The following is a 23554-nucleotide window of genomic DNA, read 5'->3' as shown; positions in this document are numbered from 1 at the left end:
TTTTCTATAGGCTATTCTTAAAATCTATAATACAAAAAACTTTTCATTTTTACTAATATTTTTCAACATTTTTGCAGAGCACCGATGCTGTGTTCAGTGGAGAGATTCCGCATTACGTCATCGCGAGAGGCGCATTACGTCACATCAAAGCAAAAGAGCAGCAGAGAGAGAGAGAGAGAGAGAGAGAGTGAGAGAGAGGTCTGAGATCCGCGGCGCTCTCTACCGAGTCTAATGCGAGTGAAAACACACTTTTATATTTACACGCTGAAATCTTCGTCGATAAAGTGCATCGTTTTACCGCGGATGGTCTTCACTGAACGCAGAGGAACAGAACTGAAACCCGTTTTGGCGATGACAGGCGTTTTGGTGAGTAGCAAGTGCACAGAGAACCAGACGCCTCTCATAGAGCTTCATTGTGAATGCTCCACAGTCCACTACTAACAGGCATAATGCAGATTCTGCAAGTGTGATATATTAATAGTGTGTATCTGGAACGTTATGTCCTAAATCAAGCTCTGGCTTCAATCCCAGAGCTATGATGTCTAACTCTGTTTATTTTTGCTAATATAAGTATTTATAAATTCGGCTTATTATTGCATGCATAATATGTTTATAGCCTACAATTGTTTACATTTGGTTGAGAATTTTATTTTAGCTACTGTTTTTCTCTCTCTTAATCGTATATATAATTTCTCTAGGTCTGTGAACACTCATCTTACAAATGAAATGGCCTATACATTGTTGGCATTTTATTTGTATTTTCTGTAGGCCTACTTTAAGTGGAATTTGAATACCAAGATGTTTGGAAAATAGATAATACTAGCTCCTACATGCACATAAAGTTAATTTGCTTTCTTAAAATGTATTTCTTTATTTGCTGTGCTGTATTAAATAGATGTTGTTTTTGAAGTGCACCATTACATGAACTCATCTATTCATGTGGTTAAAACAATTGGAGATGAATGAGAAGAAGACAACATGGACAACATTAGAAAGACTTTCCTGTAAACAGCTACATGTAAATCACAGTCTGAAAGGGCTGTGAGACTTTACCCAGAGTGCTGTGCTGCTTCATGGTGGTACCATGACAATCAGAGTATAGCATACAGGCAGTTACTGTGTCTGATTGGTGGAAAAATCAGTTAGGTTGAGTAATGGGTCACTTTGCTGTGGATAGAGTTCTCGTGGAATCCAATTTGCAGTTTTATGTGTTTTAGATAATGCATAATAATCTCAAAAGGTTGACTGTGATGACCACTGGTCAATTGACATAGATTTTAGGACTTTAAGCAACACAAGACAGTACCAAATTTTACATAAATATTGTATATACACTGCCCGGCCAAAAAAAATTTAGATTTAAATTGAGGAGACTTTACAGAGTGCTTGACTCTTGCATTGTCAATACAAAAATTAATGCATCTATTAATAGAAATAAATGTTGTTATGTTATTTCCATCAAGAGGTGCATGCATTTTTTGCTCAAGATCTTGTATTGACAATGCAAGAGTCCAGCACTCTGGAAAGTCTCCTCCAGCACATCCCAAAGACTTTCAATGAATTTAAGGTCTGGACTCAGAGGTGCCGATTCATGTGTGTAAACTCAAAACCATTCTTTCACAATTTGAGCCTGATGAATCTTGACATTGTCATGCTGGAATATGGCCATGCTGTGTTTTCCTACAGAGTTGTTTAAGAAATGAAAAGCTACACACTCCATCGGTTAGGGTTAGAAGAACTCTTGCCAAACATATAACATGATAGAAACACACTAATCACTACAATAATTATCCAATCATACTCTTAAGCATTTGCCTATTTAAATCCAAACAGTGACTTTTTTTTGGTATATATATATATATATATATATATATATATATATATATATATATATATATATTCCATTTTAGCCTACATGGATGTCAGTTTCATATGCATTCTCAGAAAAAAGGTACAAAAGCTGTCACTGGGGCTGTACCTTTTCAAAAGGTAAACTGAAACATTTTCAGTGTTAATAAGTACATTTTAAGTGCTAATATGTCCATTTTAGGTGCTAATATGTACATTTTAGGTGCTAATATGTCCATTTTAGGTGCTAATATGTCCATTTTAGTTCCTAATATGTACATTTTAGGTGCTAATATGTACGTTTTAGGTTCTAATATTTACATTTTAGGAGTTAATATGTACATTTCAGGTGCTAATATGTACATTTCAGGTGCTAATATGCAGCCTTTGGGTACAGAAGTGTACCTTTTGAAAAGGTACAGCCTCAGTGACAGCTGTTGTACCTTTTTTCTGAGAGTGTGGGACATGTACTGTAGCAATGCTGTTTCTCAAATAGATGCATTATGTAGTTTTGGAAAAATGCAGCAACATTAGCTGCTATCAGTTCCTCCCACAGACGGTTTAATGCAAGTAATCCAGTGCTAATTACTCAGAGAAGACGCTCCGAACAGCTGCTTCATGTAGAACATGACTTTGTCCTCCAGGTCAGATCTGGACGTATTACATGCCAACCGACTTCAAGGGCGAACAACATCAAAAAGCACAATTTCATGTTTTTCATTCAACCTGCCATGCTAAATAAATCACCCACAGAGAGTGACAAAAAAATGGAGTCGGCCTCAAAATGCCTGGATGCCACCGACTGTCTGTCCAAAAGGATATTTATAGACCTGGAGATCCCAGAGCCACAATAAAAGGAGAAAGGGAGAGAGCGCGAAATATTAGACGAGTGACTCTGAGAAATATGGGATCTCTCTAGAAATGTCCCATTAGAGGGCTTGAATTACAGTCCTCTCTAGCAAGCCGTTCTTGCGTAGCCTCATCATTTTGCCTAATAATTTCACACAGAGTCTTTAAATGCAAACAACTCCACAGGCCCTTCGTTCAGGACCAGGCCTCCCAGTGGAGGGTTAGGGACGGTACAAACTTGCAACCAGAGCTAGTCCAACAAGAATGTGAGTCTCTCCAATTGGAGGTTAAAGATAGAGGCAGCACATGCTGGATCCTGACGGGTTCTTATTTCAGTCGGCTGCCAAAAACTCGAAGGGCCGCTTTTGTTGTGTTTCGACCTGACGAAAAGCATTGTTGAAACCTTTCGGACTTGTATTGGTCACTCATAAATAAGCAAGAGGAGGACTATGGTGCTGTCTGAAGGGTACACATCTGGTTTTAATTGTCACGTGTGTTTGTTGTTTTCATGTTTATATCGCTTCCATTTGGTTTAACATGATAGATGCAGTGTTGAAACAGTGAACCAAAACACTAAATTACACTTAATTACGCTGTGGCAGCTTGTTTATCTCTGATGTGAGTTCAATAGGGCTAGATAAGTGTCACATTACTGATGGATGGATTTTTTTTTGCAGTGCATTCTGGATATTTTTCACATCTGCAGGTGAATTTGATAGCGATGGTTGCGGTTGGATGTGTAATGCTTTGTCCCCGTGTTGTAATGAACTCTGGGATTGTGATTGAACATTCCTTAAAGTTAACTGAGCATTTAAAAGCTTTGTGAAGGATGGAGTTTAACTTCTCTAGGAGATCAACCTCATGTTTCCTCTTATGGTTTAGTCCAGGTGTTGTTTTAAAGAGATGGGAAAACCTGATTTAAAAGTTTTCATTGTATTAAAGAAAGCATTTTTGGCATTTAAAGACAGTTTATATCTCACAATTCTGAGAAAATAAGTCAAATTGTGAGTTTACTGTATATACACACAATTCTGACTTTAAAACTCACAATTGTAAATTTAAATCTCTCAATTTTGACTTTATAACTCAAAACTGTAAATTTAAATCTCTCAATTTTGACTTAATAACTCGCAATTTTAAGTTTAAATCTCACAATTCTGACTGATTTTGTAACTCACAATTGTAAATTTAAATCCCGCAATTCTGACTTTATAACTCGCAATTGTGAGTTTATATTTCGCAATTTGGACTTTATAACTCGCAATTGTAAATTTAAATCTCGCAATTGTGAGTTTATATTTCAGAATTCTGACTTTATAACTCACAATTGTGAGTTTATATTTCGCAATTTGGACTTTATAACTCGCAATTGTAAATTTAAATCTCGCAATTGTGAGTTTATATTTCAGAATTCTGACTTTATAACTCACAATTGTGAGTTTATATTTCGCAATTTGGACTTTATAACTCACAATTGAATTGTGTTTAAATCTCGCAATTCTGACTTAATAACTCGCAATTGTAAGTTTAAATCTCGCAATTCTGACTTAATAACTCACAATTGTACGTTTATATCTCGCAATTCTGACTTAATAACTCGCAATTGTAAGTTTAAATCTCACAATTCTGACTTTATAACTTGCAATGGTGTGTTTATATTTCGCAATGGGCTTTATGCCCAGCTGCACTACTTCCTGAACTTCAGCCAGCTCCCTTGTTTCCTGTCTGCCATTATTGGGCAAATTGATTAATTCAGGTGTACCTGACCTCAGTAGTCATGGCAACAATAATCAGACACACCTGAATTAATCAATTTGGCCAATAATGGCAGACAGGAAACAAGGAGCTGGCTGAAGTTCAGGAAGTAGTGCAGCTGCGCATAAAGCCAATTCTGACTTTATAACTCGCAATTATGTTTAAATCTTGTAATTCTGACTTTATAACTCACAATTTTGAGTTTATATCTCACAATTCTGAGAAAAAAGTTAGAATTGCGAGATATAAAAAAGTCAGACTTTTTTCCCTTAAAATTTGACTTTAAAAAAAAAAGTCAAATCGTCTTCCATACGATACAGCTGTTGTTTGCTCGCAGTAAAAGAAGATGGTATTGTACTGAATGTCACAAGGCAGTGTTCTTGTAAATGTTATTTTTAATCAAGGTCACAAGTGCAGTCCAAAAGCTCTGTTACTGTCTACAATGTGAATCATGACAAAATGTCTCTATAGAAGAAGCCAGGGAGATAAACACACGAATTACACCAAGGAACATGTCAGTAGTGGGTCACAGGTCTATTCTGGTAGTTTGCAGACAGCAGGGAAACACAATGCTAAATACTTATTTTTAGGATAGCAAAGTAAATAGTCTAATCAGCTTTTAAAAAGGAGGAGAAAATGCTTTCCCATATCTATTGTTGTTGACGTCAAATGTTGTGTGTCTGACCAAACTTGCTATTTTGTTGCAAATTCATCTGTAACTGTAACTGGCATTTATGTAGCACTTTAGTGTCTTCTTGAGTTTATCTTGTTGTGTATTGTTATATACAGTTTATTTTTTTATTAGTCTTATGAAAGTTGCAGAGGAGTTGTGATAGAGCTTAAGACTATGGAGAGTGTTGTAATACATTATAAATGTTGTTTTCCCCATAATAATTGTTAATTCCTCAAAAGGTCTATTTTCAGCCCAGTTTGCCTTCACAGCTGTGGGACGCCTGTCACATTGTCCTTTTGTTTTCTGTACGTGTGATGTTTCGCAGAATGATTGAAGAGTCAGGCCGCAACAGAAGCACCATGGCAGACAGACGACTACTGTTTGCTGAAATGCGTATGTATTTAACTCATCAGTACATAATCGAGCTAACATGCTGATAATAGGAAATACACTTCTGTTCAAAAGTTTGGGGTCAGTAAGATTTTTTAAAGAAATTAGTTCTTCTATTCAGTAACTAAGGATTCATATTGTAAAACTAAAGATTTTTATTTTAAATAAATGCTTTATTAATCAAGGAATCATGAAAAAATATACATCAACATTTCCACTAGAATATTAAACTGTTTTTAACACTGATCATAATAATGATGTTTCTTGCGTTGCGAATCAGCATATTACAATGATTTCTGAAGTAATGATGCTGAAAATTCAGCTTGGATCACAGGAATAAATTACATTTAGCAACATATTCAAATAGAAAATAGTGTAATACTATTTCACATTTTAAATAAATGCAGTCTTGGTGAGCAGAAGAGACTTAAACATTAAAAAATATTACCAACCCCAACTTTTTTATTGATAGTCTAGACATGCTAACAGTTCTTCAAATAATTTCCCTGTTGAGAAACAAAAAACCCTATCTTAACCAGCCTAAAGTGGTTACTTGTTCTTCCAATTTTGTCTAGTCTAGTGTGTTTTGCTGGTTTTAGACCGGTTTGGGACTGTTGACCACCTGCCAAAGCCACCTAAACACCAGTTTGATTAGGTTGTAAGACCAGCTAGGCCGTCTTAAACCGGCTAAGACATCTTAGACTGATTTAAACTGGATGGTCTGCCATGTACTGTACTGTAAATGTAATGTTTTCATCTCACAGGTGCATTAGATCTGGACTCCATCAGATTGTCCACGTATAGGACAGCATGCAAGCTGAGATTCATTCAGAAGAGGTGCAATTGTAAGTTTTAGGGTGTTTACTGCATAAGATTTTACTGTAATATAACTTTAACAAGTGTTTTTTGACACAAACATTCTGATTGCAAGTTTATTTAGTATTCACAGTAGCTTCAGTCTTTGGAAATAATGCAATTCCAGATATTGGCATTTGTTCTTTGCTTCTTGCAGTGCATTTGGTGGATATCTGGAATATCATCGAGGTGTTTCGGGAAAACAGACTCAACTCCATGGACCTCAACACAGAGTTCTCAGTGTCAAATTTGCAAGCAATACTGTCCACCATCTTTTACCAGCTGAACAAGCGCTTGCCCACAACCCACCAGATCAATGTAGACCAGTCTATCTCGTTCCTCCTCAACTTCCTGCTAGCGGCCTACGACCCGTAAGAAACCCCGACCTTAAATCTGTCTAGTATGAAATTAATTTAAGTGTAGAATTAATGACATGACACTTCATTGTCTTCACTTGATCTGACTAGAATTTCTTTATACATCACTTGCTTTTGCTATATGTGGCCTGGTTTCACAGACAGGGTTTAGATTAATCCAGGATTAGGCCTTAGTTTAATTAGGAAATTTAAAGTAGTAGTTCACTTTGAAAAAAACTTTTGCTGATAATTTACCCACTCCCATGTCATCCAAAATGTCCATGTAATTCTTTCTTCAATCGAAAAGAAATTAAGGTTTTGGATGAAAACATTCCAGCATTTTTCTCCATATAATGCACTTTACTGGGTGGGAACCAAACGGTTCAAGGTCCAAAAGACACTTTCAGTGCAAACTGAACAAATCTTTTTCCGAGTCAATTTGTTCGTTTCATTCGTTGAATGAACCAAACGACTCGGAAAAAGATTTGTTCATTTTGATTAACAGGAGAGTCACAAACGTGCGTCACAGAACAGAGCAAGGCGAGCATTTGTGGTTGTAAAACTTAAACTTTGTTATTTATTTTTGAAATGACCGATTGTTTCGCTAGATAAGACCCTTATTCATCGTCTGGTGTCGTTTAAAGCCCTTTGAACAGTTTGCAGTTTGCACTGAAACTGTCTTTTGGACCTTGAACCGTTTGGTTCCCATTGAAGTCCATTATATGTAGAAAATCCTGGAATGTTTTCATCAAAAACCTTAATTTCTTTTCGACTGAAGAAAGAATGACATGAATCTCTTGGATGACATGGGGGTGAGTAAATTATCAGCGAAAGTTTTTTTAAAAGTGAACTACTCCTTTAAAAAGTTTTTTTATAAACATTCCTTAGAAATTATTTCTTGAGACATGACATATTTTTAGATATGCCAGTGCAAGTTGTGTAACCGCTCAAACATGCATTGCAGTCTGAGACTAGACTTAAGCCTTGTCTGTGAAACAAGGCCTTAATGTGTTCGATGACGATTGTGTCTTTATAGGGAAGGTGTGGGAAAGATCTCTATTTTTGTGGTGAAGATGGCCCTGGCTGCCCTCTGTGGAGGGAAGATTTTGGATAAACTAAGATGTAAGTTTCACTTTGGCTTTGCCTTTGAACTGATGAGTGTTCAATGGTTTGATGCTGATTAATGGACGCTTAAGTGAATGGATAGAATTAATCATTCTATCATCATTTTAAAGGTCAGAGCAGCTGTCGTTACTTGAAAGTCATATTTGAAAGGCATATTCGCCTCTCATGAGCATGTCAGTATAGTTGGAAGTGTAGTTAACTTTCTGGTGATTCATTCCTAGTAACGAAACTTTAGATTACACTAATGGGTCCTTAATATTTTTTTAAAGAAGCATTGTATGTTCACCTTCAGAAATCATTATAATATGCTGGTTTGCTGCTTAATACAACTTTCTTATTATTATCAATGTTAAAAACTGAATAGAAAGTTTGGTCACAGTTTTGATGAGGGTCCAGTTCTCACTATTAACTATGACTTTTGCCTCAATAAACTCCTAATTACTGCTTATTAGTTAGTAAGGTAGTTGTTAAGTTTAGATATTGGGTCGGATTAGGGATATAGAATATGGTCATGCTGAATAATGAATTAATAAAACACATTAATATGTGCTTAATAAGTACTAGAAATATGCATGATAATAATAAGCAACTAGTTAATACAGAGAATTGGACCCTAAACTAAAGTGTTACCGAAAGTTCAAAAGAACAGATTTAAAAAAAAAATTATTTGACACTTTTTTATTAATTTTATGCATTCTTGCTAAAGAAAAGTATTCATTTCTTCTCCAAACACACACACACAACTATTTTAGGGTAGTGTACAGTATATGCTGATATTTAGATGAAGAACTAAACATTTCTATACATTAAATACGGAAAAGTGTTTCCTGTCTGCATCACGCTTTGAGTTATTAAAATATACCTGGATCTAAATGAACATGGTTTCTTTAAAAAAATGAAATTGATCACTCCTGATGCTTGTCTTTTTTCCTCAAGATGTATTTTCACAGATATCAGACCCAAATGGTATAATGATATACTCACAGTTTGACCAGTTCCTAAGGGACGTGCTGAAACTGCCCATGACCGTGTTCGAGGGACCATCTTTCGGGTACACTGAGCAGTCCACGAGAAGCTGCTTTCCACAAGAGGTTTGTGAACATATACAGTGTATATACACACACACATATATATTTAATGTAATTCCATGCATAAACATGCGCCTATCATTTGATACATTCAAGGCGTGCTATTACTTATTAAAGCAGTCAGAATTACACCATCATTCGGATTTGAGATTTTTTTTAAAGAAATTAATACTTTTATTCATCAAGGATGACTAAAATTGATTTGAAGTGATAGTAAAGACTTTTATAATGTTGTAAATCCTGTTCTTTTGAGCTTTGAATTCATCAAAGAATCCTAATTAATATATCATCATGGTTTCCACAAAAAGATCTGTTTTCAGCATTTACATGAATAATAAATGTTTCTTGAGCAACAAATCATCATATTAGACTGATTTCTGAAGAAATGATGCTGAAAATTAACAAAAATATATTACATTTTAAAATATATTCAAATCGAAAGCAAACTTTGAATACTGTTTTTACGTTTATTTCTGATGAAATAAATGCAATCGGTGAGCTTCTTTGAAAAAGCTTTACAAAAGCACAAACTTTTGAATAGTATGTTTCATTGCTCGGCGGACAATAAAACGCAGCGTCCTTGCAACCACCAGCAAGTTTAGCGTGGGCTAGCACCATTCACAATTTCTTCAGAAAATGTACAAAAGACGTAGTTTTTCACTTGTATGTTGTACATGGTATTTATTGACTCATTTGTTTACTTTTACTAACCGCTGGCCTTCCACAGAAAAAGGTCTCGCTCAATGTGTTTCTTGACACGTTCATGTCGGATCCTCCTCCTCAGTGTCTGGTTTGGTTACCGCTGATGCATCGGCTGGCAAATGTTGAAAACGGTGCGTCATTCTTCATTTTTTTTTTACTGCAAAACACACATCTATATACATTATAATTTAAATGAATGACAAATATTGTTATTGCACTTGATTAGTAGTGCTGACTTTATTTTGCCCCTCTCTTCTCTAGTCTTTCACCCTGTTGAGTGCTCCTACTGCCACGGCCAGAGCATGATGGGATTCCGCTACCGGTGCCAACAATGTGATAATTACCAACTTTGCCAAGAGTGTTTCTGGAGGGGCCATGCCTCGGGCAGCCATAGCAACCAGCACCAGATGAAGGAGTACATGTCATGGGTAGGTGAACGGCCTTGTGGGATCGTGACTGTGAGTAAGTGTCAGTCCCGTCATCCAAACAGTCGAATCACTTCATGCCTTTATACTAAATGTCATGACACCAGTCTAAATCTGACTCTGCACAATGAATTCACTTCTTTGGTAGCATTTACATTTTTGTCAATTGCTGATGGCAACATGGCGATATATTGACTGTGTATAAACTATAGGCTACCGTTCAAATGTCTGGGTTCGTTTTTGAAAGAAGTTTCTTAAGCTCACCAAGGCCGCATTTGTTTTGGAATATTGTCAAATATTTGTACAATTTTGAATAAATGTTTTCTATTCTAATACATTTAAAAAAAAGATTAATCACGATTAATCGCTTCCAAAATAAAAGTTTGTGTTTACATAATATATGTGGGTGCACTGTGTATAATTATTTTGTGTGTATATATATATATATATATATATATATATATATATAAATACACACACATGCATGTATATTTAAGAAAATATATTATTTATATATAAAATATTATATTTATATATAAAATAAATTATATATAAATCTATATATACAGTATATACATGAAAATATTTCTTAAATATATACAAGCATGTGTGTGTATTTATATATATATATATATATATATATATAATAATTATACCCAGTGCACCCACATATATTATCTAAACACAAACTTTTATTTTGTATGCGATTAATCGTGTGACAGCCCTAATTATAATAATAATAAAAAAAGAAATCCTGTGATCAAAGCTGAATTTCCAGCATCATTACTCCAGTCTTCAGTGTCACATGATCCTTCAGAAATCACTCTAATATAATGATTTGATACTCAATATTTATATATATTCATATTTTTAAGGAAATTGTGATAATTTGCTTTTATTTTTATATTTAAACAGCATTCATTTGAAATATAAATCTTTTGTAACATTATAAATGTCTTTACTGTTAAGTTTGATCAATTTAATGCAACTTTGCTGAATAGAAGTATTCATTTCTTATAGAAAAAATCGTATAGAGCTGGCTTGTGTACATACAGTACAGTCATTTTAATGATGGCAAGGGAAATGTACACAAAATTGCTGAAATGAAATAAACATGTATTTTACACAATATTTTACCAAAAAAGAAAATTTGGGGAAGTGAGTAAATAATTTGTACGTGACCATTAAACTAGAATTAAACATGTATAATATGTTACATTTAAGACCTCTTTATATAAATAATCTCTCTTATGATACTGTGAAATGAAACATTTACATATAGAGACATTAATGGATATTAATTCTCCTGGTTCACAACAGTTCTTCATTTGTCTCCAGAAATCTCCAGCTAAGAAGTTGTCGGACGCTCTCAGTAAATCTCTGAGCTGTGCCTCCAGTCGAGATCCTCCTCACCCGATGTTCTCCGATACACCCGAGAAACCGCTCAACCTCACTCATGTTGTGTAAGTGAACTCACGTTTCGCTCAGATGGATATTGGATAGTGTAAAATTGTTGACTATATGACTGTACAATGAATTTATCATGAAATGTGCATGCTAACATTTTCCTGCCTTGTGTTTTTCGCTTTTACGCTGAAAAACAGTGACACATGGTGAGTAAAGTGATATATATCCTCATATGTTGTTGGATTTCACAGTAATTTGATGGGCATAACTAATCTTACAGTTTTGGTGGAAACGTATTGTTATTTCCTCCAGGCCTCCCAGACCTGTGAACAGTGGGAATGAATACATGCTCTCGCACACCATGCCTTCCTCAGGAAACCCTTACTCCAGCAAAACGTGAGTATAATACTGGATGATAAAACAGAATGATGTTTGATGTTAGTGTTGTTATTGGTAACTAAAACTATTCAAAGTCATTTTTTTATGAAATAAAGCTGAAATGAAATAAGTTATACATATTGTACACTTAAACTTGAATGAAAGTTAGAAATGTTTCCTTGTCATCCAATTGAAATAAGTGGCAAAACTTTACAAAAAGGTCTCATTTGTTAACATTAGTTAATTCATTAACAAAACTAACAATGATCAATATATTTTAACGTTATTTAGTATTCTTTGTTAATGATTAAGTTTATTAATAAATGCTGTATACGTATTGATTGTTTTTAGTTCATGTTCACTAATGTAGTTTACTAATGTCAACAAATGGAACCTGTAAAGTGTTACCAATAAGTTTAAGTTGAAGTACTAAAATTACTTAAACTGAAATTAATTATATATATATATATATATATATATATATATATATATATATATATATATAATAAAATGACAAGCACATAAAAAATTGCTAAAACTCGAATTCGAATAAATAACGCAAACTATATAAATTAATGCTAAAATGACACTGGTTTTGACACATGCTCAGATTCCTTTATGGTGTGTTCTAAACATGTTTGTTTAAGTATAAATGTGTTGCTCATTAATTTGTTTTATTGTATCTCATTTTGGGGGTAAAAAGTGCTCTTGATGAGACAAAGCAAATGAAGCTGTTTTCCCGGACGACCCCAGATCTTTTAAAAGGCAAAGGGTAAGTTTAGCCTGGTTGAAATGATGTGTATACTGGTGTGCCAACTGTTCTAAGTGATTATGAAGTAATAAAGAAAGATCTTGTATTGACTGCCAATGGGCTACATGGGAATGTTTCGAGTAGATGCAAATAAAAACAGGCTGTGAGGGATTGTGTTGTGTCAGATTGACAGCCAAGAAAATAATGCAAATTTATAAAAGACATATTTTCAACATTTTGTCAACATTATGACATATTAAATGAATTGTACTTCCATCCCACACAACCCTATTTCATTTGCATCAACTCTAATTACATTATTGTTAACATTGTTAACATTTATTGTTAACATTTTTACAATAAGGTCCCATTAGTTGCCATAACTAACAATACATTTTTTACAGTATTTATTCATCTTTGTTAATGTTGATAAAAATACAACTGTTCATAGTTCAAGTTCATGTCTCCTCCCGTCCATTAAATAATACTTTTGAATTTAACAATGTATTAGTTAATGTTCAAATTATGCTTTATTTTTTCATTGTTAGTTCGTGTTAACTTATGTTGTTAACTAATAGAGCCTCATTGTAAAATGTTTCCATATTTTAATTAGGGCTGTCAAACAATTAATCACGATTAATCACATCCAAAATAAAAGTTTGTGTTTACATAATAGATGTGGGTGCACTGTGTATAATTATTTTATATATATAAATACACACACATGCTTGTATATATTTAAGAAATATTTTCATGTATATACTGTATATAGTTGTATATATAATTTATATTATATATAAATATAAATATTTTTTTCTTAAATATACATGCATGTGTGTGTATATATATATATACACACAAAATATTTATACACAGTGCACCCACATATATTATGTAAACACAAACTTTTATTTTGGATGCGATTAATCGCGATTAATCGTTTGACAGCGCTAATTTTAATACATTCAAAATAATAAGAAAGTTGTGTGACTCCACCATTACAACTGCAGAAAGTTGCTTCTTAAAGTCATTGTGACGTCATCTGTGTTTCTGAAACGTGGTTTCAGGGTTCAGTACAGCCTCGATATTGCGGATAGGCTCGCAGATGAGCACATACTTATCGGACTTTATGTGAACCTCCTCCGAAAGGACCGTTCATGGTCAGTGTGAGCTGTCGGCCTGTCTGAGGTTGCTGTGGCAGTTTTCTTCCTAATCTGTTTTTAATAGCATAGGTCACCATGTCAATCTGGTAATACGCTAAATTCAAATACCAAACTATCATTTGAAAGTCTTTCCACATTTGAAATATTCCTAATTTAGTTGTAGAAAGGATCCCAGATGTGGGATGGTGACTATTCTGGCCACAATTCTGTCTTATGTTTGCAGCTTGCTAACTGGCTAGGCTTTTGTTGTGTTTAAGCAGTGTTTTTACTCTGTGTTGATCATATTACATTTCACTGCCATAGAACAGAGGTAAAAAAAAATGCCCTTTTCACCACAGAGAGATTGACTTTCAGCACTAATGAATAAATTTTTTTAATAGAGAACTATCATGAGCTAACAATATGCTTCTATAGAGTGTGATTTTAAAAATCACGATTAATCACTGAATCCCAGTGAAGAACTACACTACCCATAATCCTACACTACCCATAATTCACCAATTCCGTGGGAACAGGAATCGTGCCAAAACAGTTCAGTATTGAATGTCTCCCTGGACTTTCAAATCATTTATATACAGTGTGTATGGCTATTTTGCAACAAACTATACAATAGAAGTTATATAAATTATGTTTTTATAATCTATAGATGTTATATTTTACTTTACTATTTCAATTATGTCATTTGAAATGCTTTAGCATTCCTGTATCTCAAACATTAGATAAAGATTATGTGTTTGATTTCAAGGGAATGCATGTAATTGATAAATGCAAAGTCATATTGGATAAAATGATCCAAAAACAAAACTGAAATCAGTTTTCTTTTGACTGACAAAAACCGACAAACATTTCCTTGAGGACACACAGGAGTTAAATGAATCCATCCCAAAATTTGACCTCTCATTTTTATGACAAACATTTTTTTTTTTGACCTAATTGTAAACTTCTAATTTGATTAATGATGAATATATGAATTGTTTTGACCGTGTAAATAGGTCTTTTGTGTGTGTGTGTGTGTGTGTGTGTGTGTGTGTGGATTTTGGCATTTTGGGAAGATTTGTGCATCTATTTGGTATAGAAAAACAGAAAAATACAACATCAATGATCTACTTTAGCCACAAGTCTTTTTCTATCTGAAGTAAAGGCTGATTTGCTCTTTTCCAGTCCAAAGGAACCTTAGCTACAGTATACAGCACATATGTTTACCCATTATGCAACACCCTTAGCTATGGCTGTGTTTTCCCAGCAAATGTGTCTAATATGGAGATTATCCTTGCATTTGCTCCTAACATTGCAATGTTTTTTTTGGGGGGGGGGGGGGGGGGGGGGGGGGGGGGCCTGGGGCTCTATGGTCTTCATGCTTTGCTTAGATCCTGAAATGTGCTGGCAATGTTATTTTATTCTGCCATTAGGGTATTATTGGTGACTTATTTCACTAAACATACTGTATGTTCTTTTGATTTATAAAACCTATTTTATAAATTTTGCAAGAACTTTCTTGTGATTTTCAATATGAAAACAAAAAATATTTAGCAAAACAGTATATGTATGTATGCAAAGTAAGTTTATAATATATATATATATATATATATATATATATATATTATAATAAACTAACTTTGCATAGGCTACTAATTGCTATAGTAATGCTACAGTAAAAGCTTTTGTGATTCTGAACTAGTAATTGTGGTATTGTAGTTGACTGAGCTTTGTTCATTTCCCTGATTGATAGTTTCCAGGAGAGCAGTAATAACCAAGATGATGAGCACTGCCTCATTGCCCGTTACGCCTCCCGATTGGCTGCTGATGGAGCTGCAGCGGTAAGACGGCCAATCAAAATAATGATAAGATGTTATGGACAATGTTTGTTTATGTTGGAAGTTGGAAAACCAGTTTGGAAACAACCATTATTTGTGCAATTAAGCTTGTGGCAGAGAAATGACACACTTCATCTTTAACCATAATGGATATGTGTAAATAAATGAATGTAATCAACTCTATTCAACTATAATATGACTATTGTTAACAGAAGAACAGAGTCCCAGCAGACATCTCTCTGTGTCTGGACACCAATAAACAGCAACGGCAACTTATCGCCGAGCTAGAGAACAAGAACAAGTGAGTATGAGACTGTTTATCATAGTTTAGTATTGTACAGTGATCTGAATTTGCATTCTTAAAGTTGATAAATTGTGTTTTTTCAGGGAAATTTTGCAAGAGATACAACGCCTGAGACAACAACATGAAGAAGCTTCCCAGCCTCCATTAGACAAAAACCAACAAAACCCAACATTACTGGCTGAACTGAGACTGCTTAGGTAAGCACACACACACACACACACACACACAGCCGTGAGTCAGACCTGATACCGGATCGGATGCGGTGAACAGCAGATGCTGATGGTTACGAGATAGACTGCATTGAAAGTGAGTGTAACCTGATCATGGCTCCTCTAATGAACGAGTGTAAGTACTTTAAAAGCAATTTGCAACACTGAGACTCCTTCCTGTTTGTAGACATCATCACCAAGGCAGATTTGAATGGTGAACTGAGTCAACCATGCATATTTGAATGAGCTCTAGTCCTTCAATTTAGAAACTTTACTGTGATATTACTCAAGTAACATTAATTGTAGTAATACTATATTTTGGTGCAAAAGTTCTAGATTCATACTAAGTATTCTGTTAGAGAAGTGATTGAAGCAGGTTTGGTTTCTAAATTTGTTTTTATGTTATTATTATTTTCATAATGAACATCATAGTTATGTTTATGAATTAAAATCTACTGCAAATACCACACTTAAAGGGATAGTTCACTTTTATAATATTGTTTTTTGGTGTGTTTTAGCTTACCTCAAGGGCATCCAAGATGTAGGTGACTTTGTTTCCACTGTAGTTTCAATTTTGATATTTTTAGGTCAAACCGTTCGTGTCTGTCAGTCATATAATGGAGGTCTATGGTCACCACCTCAAAGAGCATGCACAGAGAAGTCCAAATTAAACATGATTTAATGACTCGTAAATGTAAGTACACATTGATGGCCTAAGAAACGAAACGAGCGGTTTGTGTGAGAAAACGAACAGTATTTATACCGTTTTTACCTCTTGTAACCACAGCCACGTCGATATAAATACTGTTCGTTTTCTCACACAAACCGCTCGTTTCGTTTCTTAGGCCATCAATGTGTACTTACATTTACGAGTCATTAAATCATGTTTAATTTGGACTTCTCTGTGCATGCTCTTTGAGGTGGTGACCATAGACCTCCATTATATGACTGACAGACACGAACGGTTTGACCTAAAAATATCAAAATTGAAAATACTGTGGAAAAAAGACACCTACATCTTGGATGCCCTTGAGGTAAGCTAAAACATATCAAAAATTAATTTCAAAGTGAACTATCCCTTTAAGAACATGGTTCCCAGGGACGAAGTATAGTAAATAAAAAATTGTATACATTTAGAACGATTTTTAGAAGTATATCTTTATCGTTATCATTATATTTATCATACTTGGTGTGATTCTGTGTTTAACCAGGCACTACATGGCACTACACCATGCAAATTGTGTTCGGGACAGAAGTGTTTACGCAATTTGCATAATGTATTAAGTGAATGTAGTGGTAAACAGCATAGAGAGCAGAGGCAAATAAACAACACTATCAGGCTGTTAATTGTTGCACAATTCATTTTGAGTTAATGTCAAAGTTGTAGCGATTACCTTGTGGCTTTCTTTGTCTCAGGCAGAGGAAGGAGGAGTTGGAGCAGAGGATGTCGGCTCTTCAGGATAGCCGTCGAGAACTTATGGTCCAACTGGAACACCTCATGCTTCTGTTAAAGGTAGAAAAGGTCACACACACACATAAACAAATGATGATTGCACAATTTTAAGAAGTTAAATTTAGAAATCCCTGTTAATGAGCTGAACTGCTCCATCTACAGGAAGAAGAGCTAAAAAGAGCTGTAAGTCAGTAACAAAACTGTGTATTAATATACTGGTAGCACTTTATTTTTCAGTCCTTTTGCCCATGTACATACATAATATGTACAATAAATGGGTATTAACCCTAAACCACCCCCTAAACATAACCTAAACCCATGTAGTTAGCTTATATTACCCAGTACATTCTTAGCTAAGTACATTGTAAGTACACGTACTGTAAAATAAAGTGCAACTAATATACTTCATCTGACTGAGATTAAATGTATGTTGTGCGTTTGTTCTCCCTAATATTAAACTATAATAATAATAAATGTGTTGTGTTGGTTGTGTCTTTGGCATCCAGAACTTACTTTTGTTCATTTAGCACATAGCACAAATCAAAGTTAACGCATGCTGTTATTCACTTCCAGCATGTCGATCACATACTCTAACTCTTCTTTGTATGATTTTGAACAAACATCTAACCCTATAATAATAATAATAATAATAATAAACTTTCAGATGTAACTCAAAGTCCTTTATTGTTGTTTGTGCTATAGACATGAATTATTAGCTAAACAACTGCCAAAAAATTCTATATAGGGACCTGAGATTTGTTCTGATCATTATTTAATTTACAAAGAATTAACTTTAAAATTAATTTATTTTATGATATATTTTTTACACTTATTCAGACACTATGGGCACCTAATGTTGCAGTATTTTTATGATTAATTCATAAAAATTTATTTTAGAATTATGCATATCATATATTTTTTAATTAGCTTTATTTTTTTCAGTTTTCATTTGAATTTATTTTAGGTTTTAGTAGTTTTATGTGCTTTGTCATTTAAAAAATCTATTTAGCTTTACTTTACATTTATTTGATGCAAAATGATTTTAACTGTTTAGTTTTAGTTAAAATAACAACACTGGATTAAGCCGTTTTGATTTTTATCTTACAATCATATAATCTCCTTTTGTTCCCTAGAACCAAGGCCCTGGCCACTCCCCTCGCTCCTCCCCCAGCCACACGATCAACACCCAATCAGTATCCGGCAATACCACACCCATCCCCATGCCTGTCCAATCAACATCCGGCAATACCACACCCAGTCAGACGCCTCAGGACTCGCTGATGGGCCTGGGAGGAGAGGTGCAGCAGGCCTTCGCTCTGGGTAACCAACATGTTCCTCTTGCATTTGAAAACGACTTCAGCCAATTAAAACCAAGAGATACTGCAGATCAGGGTTGCCAGGTTTGCGTAACAAAACCAGCCCAAATGCTATTGAAATTCTTCCCAGTCATGGCCGTTCTGTGACGGTTCTCCGGTAAAAATGGTAAAAAAAAACTTTATTATTTGATCTGTGAAGTTGTCTAAATCATTTTGGAGTAATAGTGCTTTTCTAGATTCCATGTAAACAGCTTAACTAGATCATATTGAACCCCAAATCTCCCTGTAAACCAGTGTTCCTCAATCAGGAGGCCTCAAAATGATTCAAAATGAGACAAAACAAACATTAAAATGTTCTAGCACATCCAAAACATCTTGAACAAGATTTATGTAATTTTTTTCTTGAAAAAAAAATTGTATAAAAAAAAAAGTATTAATTTGGAATACATTTTTATACACCCACTGTCCAATTCATCCAAAACCTGGAAAAACAATAATTAAAATAAGCCAAAACATCTAGAACGAGCTATTTCAATGTGATCTGTGTTTCTTTAATTAATTGGGAATTAATTTTAATTCCTCCCACTGTCTAATTCATCCAAAAACTGGAAAATCTGGAAAAATTAGGAATTCTTTAAAAAAAAAAATGTAGAACTGTAAAAGTCAAGTAAGTTTATAAGACCATAAAAGTCAATGGCCATTTTAATAATGAATATTATTAAAAATGAATATAACATTTTTCTAGCTTTGCCTTGCTAAAATATTAAGAGTAAAAAAAATAAATAAATAAATAATTATCCTTAATTTATGATCTACTGGAAAGGTTATGGCGCCTTCAAATATTGTCGTGGACAATATGGGGCCTTCGAGTCGAAAAAGTTGAGAAGCACTGTATATATATATATATATATATATATATACTGTACCTTGTGACTCATTTTACTTTGCAATATGTTATGGAAAATGTAATTATTATTATTACATAAATTATTCAATATTACTTAATGATTTTATAAATATTTAATATTAAATAATTTGATTTATTTTTTGAAGGCTCCAGAAGGAATTTAAGAAATGATCTCCTGGTAGCTGCAGACTCCATAACCAACACGATGTCTTCATTGGTGAAAGAGCTGAACTCAGGTAATATTGAATGATCCTGATCAATCGCAAGCCCACCAACGATAGCATACGTTACTCATTGATGTTCAAACTTTGGCTATGATGATGTTTAGAGGCTGGGAGTGAAACAGACCTCACATTCTCACCGTCAGACGTTCTCCACGCACGGAGCGCTTCGAGATCAGGGTAACAAAAACATGTTGCTGAAGTGTGTGTGTCGTTCAGATCTCCTGGGCATGTGCTCACTGTGGTTCTGCTCTCATAGGGCAGCAGGGAAGCTGGAGCCTGGGGAATACTACGGACATGATCTGGAAAAGCAGCTGAACAGAAGCCTGAAGATGGAGGAACGCCTCAGACACACACAGGAACAGGTGAGACCAACGTACGGAGGACAAGTAAAAGCAGTAATGCAGCCGTCAGATCAGCTCAGAAGTTTGCATGTGACATGTTGGAATATGCAAATTGTCTTCCATGGAAAATGACTGAACCAACCGTCATCAGTTCCTATTTTACTCTTATACTTATAAGCTTTGCATTAATACGGAAAAGAATCAGATCAAAGAACACTGAAAATGTGTTACGGTTTTCACGAAAATATCAATATCATTGATAATAAACAGAAATGTTTCTTGAGCAGCAAATCATCATATTAGAGTGATTTCTGAAGGGTCATGTGACTCTGAAGACTGGAGTAATGATGCTGAAAATTCAGCTTTGATCACAGAAATAAATTACATTTTAAAATATATTCGAATACAAAACGGCTATTTTAAATTGTAATAATATTTCATTATTTTTACTGTATTTTTGATTAAATAAATGCAGCCTTTGTTAGCGGAAGAGACTTTTAAAATCTTACTGACCCCGAAATTTGAGAGCATTAATTTAGCCTAAAATTAAATAATAATACATGGATCCAACAAGTGGTTTTAAAAAAAAGATAAATAATGTTTCTGTATTCACATCAATATTGTTATCTGCCCCAAAGCCATTTTTAAGGATCAAACTTTGGATGGATATTCTGCGAAATATGCCAACGGTGTGTCATGAGTACGCTGCATCATATATCAAATTTGATTTCTTTTTAATTGCTATAGAAATGAGATGAAATAGAAATGAAAAATCCATTAAAGCAAATGGATATTTCATTGTAATGAACATATCCCCAGGCTGCTTCCCTGGCACCTGTTCTTGAGGGCCGAGATGATGTTCATTTTAACTGCATCTGTACGAGTTTTGCATGCAACGGAAAAAGCGCTGAATGTGTTGCAACGTCTCGACCATATGAGGTTGAAACATCAGCGCAGATTCCCTCCTACACGGTCCGATCATTTCAGTGTGGTACGGAAAGCCTCGGCTCAATTCTGTGAACTTTAAACTTTCCCCAATGCTGTTTTTTTTCCAGGTGACTTTACAAGAATAGCTGCGTTTCAATAAGCAACGGTGAGTATTCGTCGGCAGCGCTGTGACAGATGCAATGCAGCAGCGTTTGATGGTTCAAACCAAGTCTTTTTCTGTCCTCACAGGGAGATGGAGCGACTCTGAAACACTGTGCAACCTGAAACACTTCTGAAAAGCATCAACTCACAACGATACTGTGGTACACAACCCGATCTATAAATATAGAAATATATTTTTAGAATGTTTTAAGACTATACTGTGAACTGACTTTGGAAAATTCAAATAATGGAACTGTCTACAACACCACCAGTGCCATAAATCCAATGATTACGAGATGATTTCATTTACTCCGCGTTAATGTGTTTGATTTGTTTTGGTGTGTATCTGTTCAAAACTTGTACTGTATTTAAATATATGTTAGGGGAAGTGTGGGTGGTCTTTACTAAAGCTGCTATCTTTACAAACAACATCTTTTGTTGTACATTACGTGCAGAATATCCTGACCTGATGGTCTTTTAAAGCATATCAAACATTAGGATATTGTTGTAGCTTCAGTTTCTCTTTGAGAGTAGAATCATTTGAGTCTTTGATACATAAATACACTGCCTTAGCTGATCAGACTTAGTTTATTTTAATAGGTATGTGTACTTTGTTGCAATTTATTCATTTTTAAAGACATTTTAATTAATAAGAACAGTACAGAAACAGACGAATCTCATGAGTACACCACCAGGTCACATGAAGAAAATGAAACCTATGTTTAGGACCATTTATATTTCTGACATTGAGACATTATTTTCAGTGTAATACAATGCTTTTATTTCAATAATACATTTCTTAACATATCAATATTAATAATTTATCTCTACTTTAACATGTACATTGTCATGAAAACAATGTTGCATATTTGCATTGCAAAAAAAAAAAAATCATACTGGTTCTAAAATATAGAATTCATTTTTTTAATGCAAAACATATGTGATTTTTATGCTTTCTTTAAAAAAAAAAATCCTTTGGATTTTAGAGGCAAATATGACCAGGGCATGTTTTTGACAGGTTTCATGAGATTCACGCAAAAAAACGTTGTACCTCTGGATTCAAAGGAAAATATTATTTGACTCCAGAGGGAATATTTACCATGCTCTATTATTTAATTTGCAAAAAAAAAAAAAAAAAAAAAAAAAATGAAATGCAGACATTTTGAGACAACCACACGTGACAGCATCTGACACTATTGAATGTGCTGTTGTGTTGTGCAAGGACTTGGACAAGATGCCTTTTACAAAAGTATATTTTGGTGTAAGATATATTGATCTAGAACATAATTATCATGCTTGGATTGATTTTGTTGGTGAATATGAATTCCTTGTAAAGATATCCAGTAGATTGGTTTGGCTTTGACTATCTCCAGACTCTTTCATTGATGTTTTTTTCTCACTTCAGCAGTCACATTGATCGCATTGTTTACTCAGAGCATTGCTTTTCCAGACAAGCAGTTATATGCCTCAACAAAAACAGCATTCGCACCCTGTTGCCAGCCGTTGCACTTTTCAGTTCATTTGCATGGTACTAAATAAAAATATTATGTTGTACAAATATCTTCAAGTGTCCACAAGTTATGGTATTTTATGTAATCAGTTGGTTAAAACTGTTTCTTCAAATAATTTTGCACAAAATGCTGTTCTAACTTTGTGAATTGCAATATGTTGATGCAATATACACAACAGCCACTAGATGTCTTTGAGCAATTAGATATTTTTTCTAATAAGACAATATCACATTAAAGGGATAGTTCATCCAAATATGAAAATTCTGGCATTAATTACTCGCGCTCGTAATACTTTTCGTTCATCTTCGAAACACAAATGAAGATCTTTTTGATGAAATCTGAGCGCTTTCTGTCCCACGCAACTACCAATTTGACGCTTCAAAAAGTTCGTAAAGAGATCGTAAAACTAATCCATATGAATTGAACGGTTTAGTCCAAATTTTCTGAAGAGATTCAGTCGCTTTATATGATGAACAGATTTAATTTAGGCTTTTATTCACATTTAAACATTCATCAACTCACACATCACAGAAGATCAAGCATGTTCGCTTGACGTGAACCAATGAGGTTCATTGATTCTTGTCTTACGCATCACGTTTGAGCTTCAGCAAGAACCAATGA

General features: G+C 34.3%; 1 protein-coding gene across 1 annotated transcript; it reads left to right on the top strand.

Moving 5' to 3' along the window:
* The first annotated feature begins 77 nt into the window (after positions 1 to 77).
* dtna (dystrobrevin, alpha) lies at positions 78 to 22984 on the top strand. Its single transcript, XM_039685130.2, has 24 exons — positions 78 to 366; positions 5451 to 5518; positions 6280 to 6360; positions 6528 to 6741; positions 7763 to 7848; positions 8788 to 8942; positions 9667 to 9772; positions 9903 to 10069; positions 11405 to 11529; positions 11671 to 11679; positions 11786 to 11869; positions 12555 to 12623; positions 13670 to 13762; positions 15495 to 15582; positions 15792 to 15880; positions 15967 to 16080; positions 17509 to 17605; positions 17708 to 17728; positions 18679 to 18865; positions 19915 to 20004; positions 20097 to 20169; positions 20249 to 20354; positions 21389 to 21426; positions 21510 to 22984. The coding sequence occupies exons 2-23, from the start codon at positions 5452 to 5454 to the stop codon at positions 21404 to 21406; spliced, it is 2139 nt and encodes a 712-aa protein (XP_039541064.2). The 5' UTR covers positions 78 to 366; position 5451; the 3' UTR covers positions 21407 to 21426; positions 21510 to 22984.
* The last annotated feature ends 570 nt before the right edge of the window (positions 22985 to 23554 follow it).

The sequence above is a fragment of the Pimephales promelas genome, chromosome 22 (genome assembly GCF_988280905.1).
Source record: "Pimephales promelas chromosome 22, fPimPro1.hap1.1, whole genome shotgun sequence".
NCBI classification, from domain to species: Eukaryota; Metazoa; Chordata; class Actinopteri; order Cypriniformes; family Leuciscidae; genus Pimephales; species Pimephales promelas.
Note: the sequence above shows the minus strand (reverse complement) of the source record. Positions and strands in the feature narration are given on the sequence as shown.

Bases quoted from the DNA above. Each gene is read 5' to 3' on its own strand.
- dtna (XM_039685130.2), top strand. From the start codon at position 5,452: ATGATTGAAGAGTCAGGCCGCAACAGAAGCACCATGGCAGACAGACGA. The intron at 9,773-9,902 runs GTGCGTCATTCT...TCTCTTCTCTAG, and splicing joins GCTGGCAAATGTTGAAAACG to TCTTTCACCCTGTTGAGTGC. The intron at 13,763-15,494 runs GTCAGTGTGAGC...CCTGATTGATAG, and splicing joins CTCCGAAAGGACCGTTCATG to TTTCCAGGAGAGCAGTAATA.